Here is a 9,591-nt window from a genome sequence, read left to right as displayed (position 1 = left end):
TCGCAATAAGTGTCCTATTTTACCTGTTTATTAGGTTAAATCCGATTTCGACTTACTGTAGGAATTTTATGTAAAGTTTGCTATATTATAAAATACTCCCTCTGTTTTATATCATTATCACTTTCATGTATGCGTCTTCCAATGCACCTATTTGAACTTAAATATCTTTCATTATATATTAGTAAAAATTATAACGATTGAATATTAACAATGTACTAATTGAGACAAATCAAACAAGACACCACAAGACTATATTTTTTTCTTATAAATTGAAAAAGATGGAGAAGATTTCTCTAAGTATGAATAGTGTCAAGATTCCAAGTGAGAAAGAAAAAAATAGAGGGTGTAATTGAAAGTTTGTATTATTCTCACTGAACGGCGAAAATTTGTATTATTTTTGTTAAAAAATCCTTAATGTTATTATTATGATTATTGTTACGGTTATTTCACCAAATACCCCCGACAAATCAACAAATTCACAATATACCCTCAATGTTTCAAAAATGCACCATATACCCCTGAGTTTTCGAAAACGTTCACCAAATACCTTTTCGTAACTGCGTTATCACCGTTAGCATTATTTACAATTTTGCCATCATTAAACCCTAACCCTAATTCTAATCTAACCCTACCCTAAACCCTTTCCCTAACCCTAAATCTAACCCCTTGGCAGCCCCCACCCCCTCCCCATCCTCCACCGCCGCAACACCGCTCCCCCTCCCCCACCGCCGCAACATCGCTCCCCTCCCCCTCTTCGTTCACCGGTGCAGCACCCCCACCCCTCCCCCTCCCGCACCCCCTCCCTCGTAACCCCTGTCTCTGCCAACCCATCACCTCTCCCTAGTGATTTGCCCTCCCTCTGCCAGCTCAGCTCCTCTCCCCCGTGATTTCCCCAGCCCCGACCCCCGTGACAGTGAAGGAGGAGAGAAAAGAATGGTGCAGGAGCAACATCGACGCGAGCAAGGTGCTACGCCTGGTGGTCGAGCGATGGAGCGGCAACACAAACCGAAGAGGGAGGAAAGCAGGAGCTGTGGTGGTGCTGCGGTGGTAGGAGAAAACAACACGTTGTCGGGAAGATGGGCCGGAGGCAGGCTGACCGGGGGGTTGCGGCGGAGGGGAGGGGGAGGGGGAGGGGGCAGTGCTGCGGCGGTGGGGGAGGGGGATGGGTAGGGCTGGGATGGGGGTGGTGTAGGGAGGGGGGTGGGTTAGGTTTAGATTTTAGGGATTAGGGTTAGTAAATAATGATGGCAAAATCGTAAATAAAGCAAACGGCATTCTAACGTTTGTTAGAAAAAGGGTATATGGTGCATAGTAAAACTCATGGGTATATGGTGAATATCTGAAACATTGAGGGTATATGGTGAATTTCGCGATTTGTTGGGGGTATTTGGTGAAAAAACCGTTATTATTATTATTATTATTAAAAGTTGTGATGGTAATAAAGTGATAATTATGGTATATACTGGTAAAGAATTACAAAGTAATAATATGTCTTTATAAAAGATAAGTTCAAATCAGATAAAAAAAGTTTAACAAACCAGATAAGAAAAAAGAAATTTTACACCAGATTAGATAAATTCAGATAAGTAAAAATAAGGTAAATTAATGATAAGCTAACTTTCAATCTTCTACTTTAGGAGTAGGAGGGAATAAGAAAAAGGATTATTTGTTCCTAACAATGCAACTTTTTGGCGATTTGCGGATAATAAAGCAACCTTTTGATTATTTTAGAATAAAACAACCTTTATAACCCATTAACTTTGAGTATAGAGAGCGTGTTTACGGTGGGGGTGAAGGGGGTGGGGGTTATCTTTTTTTTTTGTTTTTATCTTTTTTTTTTCAATTTTTTTTTTCAATTTGTTTATGGAAATTAGTTATTAGACGATACATTAACATTTCAGTTATCATTCAAGTTATATTTGATTTTGACTGACTCAAAATCAATAAGATATAAAAATTACTTTATTTTAAAATAATCAAAAAATTGTTTTATAATCTGCTATTGATGAAAGGTTTTGATTATTAGAATTTAGAAATTTAGGAGCAAATAATCTAAAGAAAAAACTCATCCGTTTATTATGATTTATCTCAAAAGAGATTGAGAAGTACTAGTCCTGTAGTCGGCCACAATAAGAAAGTGAAAAGTTTTTCAAATAAAAATCGAAAGGAAACTAGGGGTTGACGTTAGTTAGGGCTTTATATTTTGGTTGCCCTCCAACCTTTCACCGCTTTTTGTCTAAAAACCCAAAAAATTTCTTGGCGGCCAGCCTCTCTTTCTCTTTTTCCTTCTTCTCGAAGCCTCTCTCTTTCCTTACTGAACCGCCCCAATCTTTGAGAGGCTCCCAATTTTTTCTACCCATTTTCGACGGATCTCTCTCTTCAGGTTTTTCTTTAAACCTTCTTCACTATCTCTACTTTTCTTCTATTCTTTCTTCTGCGTTTTGAGATCTACTTTTCTACCTGTTTTTAGGGTTTTAGCTATAAACTTGGGGTTTTTGTTTTTTTCCACCAAAACTGGATTTTTTTGGGGTTTATTGTTTGATCCTGCTTGTTTCTTAGTTGGTTTTGTTTGTTTCTTTTCGGTTTTTAATTAGCTGTTTGATTGGTGGAAGGAGGAAAGAGGAAGGGTTTTAAGTTGAATTCTTTGTTGGGTTTAATTATTGTTGTTTTGATTGATGATTGTTTTATTCTTAAAGTTTTGTATGTTTTGGTGTTGTTGATTATATTTAGATGTAGTAGTGATGTTTTTGGAAGTTGATTTACTCAGATGTGCTAATTTGATGCTGCTCCTTTCCTTTTGGGTTTGTTGTGAGAAAAGAATGGTATGGATTTGAAGGGGTCAACTGTTAGTTTTCGATACGTATCGTCGTTGTGGAGATGATTGAGTGGTTCTAAGCTGATGCTCTTTGAGTCCTGTCTTTTTGGGTCTTGAGGTAGAGAAGAATGATTTAGATTTGTGTTAGTGTCGATACGAATCGTTGTTGTGGGCGTGTTTGTTTGGGAAATATGAAGGTTTATTTGTTTACTCATGATTGATTGGTGCTAAGTTGAGGCTCCTCCTCACTTCTTGGATCTTTTGGTAGTATAGAACGGTCTTATTTTGAGGGGGTCAACTGTAAGTGTTGATACGAGTCGTTCTGGAGGTGTTTCTTTGAGAAATATGAAGGTGTATTTGTTTACTCATGATTGATTGGTGCTAAATTGATGTTCCTTGAGTCCCCTCTATTTGGTCTTTAGTTAAAAAAGAATTTGAGGGGGTCACTGTTAGTGTCGATATGAGTAGTTGTTCTGGAGGTGTTCTTGAGAAATATCAGTTTATTCTTGATTGGTTTTTATTTGATGTTGAGGATGGTGAAGAAGCAGTTTGGTAATTATGTTAAATGACCTTATGTTGAGACTTTACTGTGTGGCCTGAAGGATACTGTGCAGTACTATAGTAAAAGTGAAGTTATAGAAAGAGATAAAAGAGCTATATTTGGCTGGGTGTATCAAATATGATGGGTGTATTGAGTGTGTTGATTTTCTTTTTGTCAACTGGTATGAGATTGATGCACTTGATTATTCACCCTAGAATTTAGTGTCTTATACTTGGACGTTCATTGGTCTTGTTAAATAGTTATGTGTGATGTTCATATCTGGCATGTGTGTTTGTTACTGAGTGATGGTGTTTTTGCCTCCTATTGATGTCACTTTCGTTCTTGAATTTATGCTTCATCCTTTTGAAATGTCAGCTTTGTTTTGGAATCGCATTTTCTCTCTGCTGTTCAAATGAGAAACTAATTGTTTTTGTGCCATTCTAATGTTGAACTATTTGGATTTGTATTGTTTGGTAATATGTTCTATGTTCCAGTTACTTACTGTTAGTGTTGAATATGCAGTCTTTGTTCACATTGGTGTAAATAGGCTGTCTCATTGTTTAGAAATTTGCAATTATTTTTTCTTCCAAATTGAAACTTAGATTAACCAATTATTTCTTTGCTTAGCCTGCGTGCATATTTTGAGGACGTATCAAAGCTCAATCTACCTTCCCTTGCATTAACTATGGCAGCTATTGGAACGCCTTCTAATGGTAATCTCCAAAAACTATATATTTTTTTCGTCTTTTGGTCTCCTATTTGTGTATGTTTCTTTGACCTTACTTTGTGGTGTTAGCTTGCTTATACACTATGTTCCATGTTTGTTATATCTTTGAACGTGTCAAGCAATGTCCTCTTGCTCGTTCTTTCAATTCTTATACTTTACACCATGCCATTGTTGTTTTCTGTCGTTAATTTTGCTCTCTTGGCTATTTCTTTGGGAGTCCCTGAATGATTCTTGCTGTTACATTGTGTTGAGACATCTATTACTGATTCTATTGGTCTCTTGCTTAGGAGCACTTGTGCTTTTTGTTTTATTTTTGAATATTTTCATCGTTCAAACTCCTTGTGCAACTCATTGTCTTATTGCTTGCTTTGTTTTCTTGTTTTGCAATGTCACAGATGCCGCAGATTTGTTGCAGAAGCTATCTCTGGATTCTCAGACCAAATCTCTTGAAGCTCATGAACCCCCAAAGAAGGTGGCTGCTTCTATATGCATGCTTTGCTTTATTGAGTGGTTGCCTTCATTTTCTCTCCGATATTTCTAGTCAGTGATTCAGTATGGTAATTGTAACCAAGCTTTTTACTTTTTTGCTGATTTGATGTGCAGTTTGGTTCAATTGGTTCTCGCAATGCTATCAATAGTTTGGCTAAGCCATATGAGCGTTCTGCAGTGCCCATCCAGGATTTTGCCAATATGAACATGTATTACCCACCCAATGGTTACCCTTCCGCTCCCTTTTATTATGGAGGTAAGGTTCTTGCTTGTTTTGTATATATAATGTTTGCTTTTAGACTCCTTTTGGTAGTGCATTAAAGGATAAAACCTCTTATTGACAAAAAAGAAAAAGAGCCTTGGTCTATTTTTTCATCTTGATGGTGCAAGTGACTAGAGTGTTCGTATGTCCTGCTAGTTGATGATTGTCGATTTGACCATATTGCTGCATTTGGGACTTCTAATCGCAGATTTAAAATATATTTGTAGTTTTCTCTAATGTGGTGTCTGATGTTACCAGGGGAATGTTATTTTGTGGCATTATTAACATTAGCGTGCAAGTAATACTTGTTTAACTTTGATTTGCTTTATGTTAATCTTCAAGGACAAAGGCATGGTCATCAAAACCATAATACTTATATCTGGAATTTATTTGCATTGCTGGAGGAATCTGCTCATTGTCTCTGCGAAAACTTCTTTCTTGACATATATGTGTCTCAAATTGATGATTATAATAAAGGCATAATGATTTTAGAGCTAATGCCCTTCATTTTTGTAATTCTTTTATGCAGGCTACGATGAGTCACTAAACTTGTGGAATGATTATAGATACCTGAATCATGATGGAGTTGATATGCATTCAGTAAGTGATAGCCACTTCTTTTTTGTTAGATTAAACCTTCCGTTTTGAATGCTTTCATTAATGAGCAAAGATCTGGATTTTTTTTGCTGCAAATGCTATTGTTATGACATGTGGTTATCTGAGCTTGAGAATGTTTGTGAGATTAGATTTTGTGCATCATCTGCTTTTATCTTCCACTGAATGCTGTTTCTTTATGGGGTGATTGGAGATACGTCGTGTGTGTTGTTATGTATATGCTTCATTTGCTCTAGGTCCCTTGCTGGCTTGCTTAGCTCATTCAGAAAATATGTGTAGTTATGTATAATTCTGAACTGAAGTATGTTGCTGTGGGGGTCATTAGCCTGCGCAGTTAGTCGTACAAGAGTTTGTTTTGCTACTGCTTGTAGGTAGCTTGATCTCTAGCTGATGGGATATTAAAGAAATTGTGATGGTCCACCCTGTGAGTAAACTGTCTTTTTGTTTGGTCTGTAATATATCTGTATTGAAAGGGGTTGGAGGATTGTGCTGTGTGCCGAGTGACGTGAAAACTAGATGCAAACAAGAGCAAGTGTTCCTTCCCTCGAGAGCTTTTCAAGATTATAAATTATTGGAAGAAGGATTTCATGACTCTGGCTTCACAGCTTGTTGAAGCTGCCACTTTAGGTTCTTCACAGTCTTGTACCTACATTAAACTTCTATGCTGTTCCATTTCCAATTTAACCTGAATATGGTCTTGGTACTAGAGAACAGTTTCAATGATGTCATCTCAAAATTCATGAAGGTTTGATTACGTTATTTCTCATGAACTGTTGATTTCTGGCCTCTTGCGTGTCATTATGACGGCGAAAAAATTCAAAAAAAAAAAAATTGCTCCTTGTGGCTTGGAATGAACCTTTCTCGGCTTCCATAGCATCATGATGCTTCCAGGGGTGCTTTACACTATGGTGCCTACGTGGTATATAAAATGTGAAAGTGGTATTTAATATTGTGACATCAGAAGACATTGTATATACTCAAGTGCTGAGGCTCAATATCTTCAATTGTTCTCCATGTGTGCGACGGATCTGTATGTTATCATTTTTGTTCCCTTTTGTCACTGGAGGAGGAGTAGCTAGTGATATAATTGGAGCCTCTTGGGATATTATATGATGTATCTATGCATTTTATCGTACAGGGTGTCTGCATTGTATGATCAATTTCTAAGCATGTTTCTTGAAATACAGATTTAAAATGTAACTGTGGATTTTGCTTGGTCTGGATGAATTCCAGTATATTAAGCTGTTGGGGAATTGTTTTTTTAGCTGCTGTCACATGTACTTACCATTTCAAGCTGATAGATCTTCAGTGTATTTCATATTTTATACCTGGGTAACTGACTTCATTGGACAATACTTTTAGGGCCTTCAACAACGACGAGTATCTTCAGGGGTTAATCAAGCTGCTGGATTCATGGGCAGATCGCACCTAAATGATCAAATGTATGGTCATTATGGTAATGCTTATCGGGGTGGTTCAGGATATGGATTGAACTTCTACAGTCAGAAATCTCCTTGGAATTCGTGGCGAACGGTTGATAACAAATATGCAGCTAAAGGACGCAACAATGGGTTCTTTAACTATGGGAATGAAAATAAAGATAGTCTGAATGAGCTAAGCAAGGGACCTAGAGCAAAGGATGTGAAAAATCAGCCAGGATTTGGAACAGTTAAATTGGCTGTGAAGGGGCAGGATCTGGCTCCAAAAGTAAACAGCAAGGAAGAAACTATCTCTGTAATGTCAGACAAAGATCAATATAACAGAGAAGATTTTCCTGAGACTTATTCAGATGCTAGATTCTTTGTCATCAAATCATATAGTGAGGATGATGTCCATAAAAGTATCAAGTACAATGTCTGGGCAAGTACCCCCAATGGAAACAAAAAGCTGGATGCAGCATATCAGGAAGCCAAAGCAAAGCCTGACAGCTGCCCTGTGTTTTTGTTGTTCTCGGTATGTGTCTTATATCTGCCGTTTTATTTTTTTGCTGAAATGTACATGGATTTGATGTTTCCAATGTCATCTTGTCCTTTTAGGTAAATGCTAGTGGGCAATTTGTTGGCCTAGCAGAGATGGTTGGTTCTGTTGATTTCAACAAGAGCATGGACTTCTGGCAACAGGACAAGTGGACAGGGTGCTTCCCTGTTAAGTGGCACATAGTCAAGGATGTCCCCAATAGTTTGTTGAAGCACATTACTCTTGAAAATAATGACAACAAGCCTGTTACAAATAGCAGAGACACGCAAGAGGTGAGCCTGTATCTTTGAGGCATTAGATACTGTTGATGATTCACTTTTTCTATTATGCTTGCTACCCTGCTTAATTGTAAATTTGAGTATATTATGATTGCTGATGATTAATTGCTGATGTTTGCAGGTTAAACTTGAGCAGGGTGTTCTAGTGCTTAAAGCTTTTAAGTCTCATCTGACTAAGACTAGTATCTTGGATGATTTTGAGTTTTATGAAGCACGACAAAGAGCATTGCAGGAAAAGAAGGCGAAGAGACTTCAGTTCCAGAAACAGGTGAGAATAGCTTTTGGTTTGTGCCTTGGTAGTTTATAAAATCCTCTAGATCCTGAAGATTGTTGACTGAGCTATTACTTTTCCATGGTAAATCAAATTGAGGTCTAAGTTATTGCTTCTTTTGTCTCTTCCTATTAACACTTTGTTGTATTGCACCTCAAATTAAATTTATGTTGGTGTATTTGGGGTCAAAATATGGGACAAGTTGCTTTGATGTGCGTTGTAAAGATTGAAAATTGAAGTTCTTGGTAATGCTTTTTGTGGACGTTGCTACTTTTTTTAAACATGCTGTTTTAAATGCAGGTACAAAATGAGAACAGCTCTGGAGATGTGAACGTTGCTACAGCCTTCAATGGCGGATCAGCAACTGGACCTGGACCTAACGGTCAACCCAAGACACATCAGGAATCTGTAGCTAGACCTCAATCTTTTGCTGATGCCGCCAAAGGTGCCAAAGGAGATAAAACTGGTGCTGCAGATGCCACCGTCACATCTGCCTGAAAATGGTACTTTCAGAGCTTCAACGTGGCTGGCGATTCACAGGTTTTTGAAGGCAGAGTGAGAACCCAGCACAGTTCCTAGTTTTGATCCAAAATTTAGTTAGTGATATAGGTGGTCCTTTTCTCTGTTATTGCAAACTTCACCTTTTTATATTTTTCTTATGGGATGGGGTGGATATGCGAAATATGGTTGTGTTATTTTTCCTTTTTTTAATTTTCTCTTTTTGAATGTAGCCTCTTAAGGCAGATTCTATTTTTTGCGTTTTATAGTTAATGGGTTGTGTGGTTTTTGGGGATCTGGGAATAGTGGGTAGCTTAGCTGCATAGGAGACTTTTCTGAGACCTAATAGTATGTGTAGCTTTAATGAAATTGAGTTTTTGTTTTGTTAAGTGATGGTCAATGGAGTTGGTGTTAATAAAGTTTCAGTTTGTTTTTATATCAGTTTTACTCATTTCAAAGTGAATCAGATTACAATCAGTTGACAATTTATATTCACAGCGTCCAAAGTGAATAGCATACTTACTAGTCAATATGTCGTGAACTCGCGTTCTTGCCCAGTCATTTGTAATCCATTTGTGGCGTGAGTTCTTTTTACTTGATCTCATTTCACTATTATCCCCTCGAGAGAAAAATCTGAATCATTATATTATACTTCTTCCATTCCTTAATACTCCCTCCGTCTTTTATTAGTTTACTCTTTTTGACACTATTCACATATATGACTTTGAAATATTAACTTTTTGTAATTTTTGCTTATCAAAAATTAGAGATATTAAGGTTCAAATTAGTATCTCGGCAAATGTGTCCCAAAGAAAGAGGTAAAATAATAAAAGACGGAGGGAGTAATTTCCTATTTCTTCAATGCATGTGTATGGATAGTGGTGAAATTAGAAGTGGGAAATCTATTAATAAAAATTATGTTCAGTTTACCTTATTTTTGCTTATTTCTGATCAGATCCGCTCAGAAAAAAATAAGTTCAGATTAGATCAATTCTAATCAGGTCATGCTTATACTTAAAAACTTATTATTACTATTGATACTATTATTTAGTAGTATATTTGTTCAAAAGTACTATTATTGTTGCTGTTGTACTTAAAAATTATTAATATTAGTAATT

At 36.9% G+C, this 9,591-nt stretch overlaps 1 protein-coding gene across 1 annotated transcript; it reads left to right on the top strand.

Moving 5' to 3' along the window:
- The first annotated feature begins 2,185 nt into the window (after positions 1-2,185).
- On the top strand, positions 2,186-8,911 carry LOC104888716 (hypothetical protein). The gene is made up of 9 exons (XM_010673755.4): positions 2,186-2,383; positions 3,984-4,069; positions 4,479-4,555; positions 4,687-4,828; positions 5,364-5,434; positions 6,812-7,402; positions 7,486-7,698; positions 7,826-7,972; positions 8,276-8,911. The coding sequence occupies exons 2-9, from the start codon at positions 4,042-4,044 to the stop codon at positions 8,471-8,473; spliced, it is 1,467 nt and encodes a 488-aa protein (XP_010672057.1). The 5' UTR covers positions 2,186-2,383; positions 3,984-4,041; the 3' UTR covers positions 8,474-8,911.
- Positions 8,912-9,591: the final 680 nt, after the last annotated feature.

This window comes from Beta vulgaris, chromosome 3 (genome assembly GCF_026745355.1).
Source record: "Beta vulgaris subsp. vulgaris cultivar EL10 chromosome 3, EL10.2, whole genome shotgun sequence".
NCBI classification, from domain to species: domain Eukaryota; kingdom Viridiplantae; phylum Streptophyta; class Magnoliopsida; order Caryophyllales; family Amaranthaceae; genus Beta; species Beta vulgaris.
The sequence above is the reverse complement of the archived record's forward strand: the minus strand, read 5'-3'. Positions and strand labels throughout refer to the sequence as shown.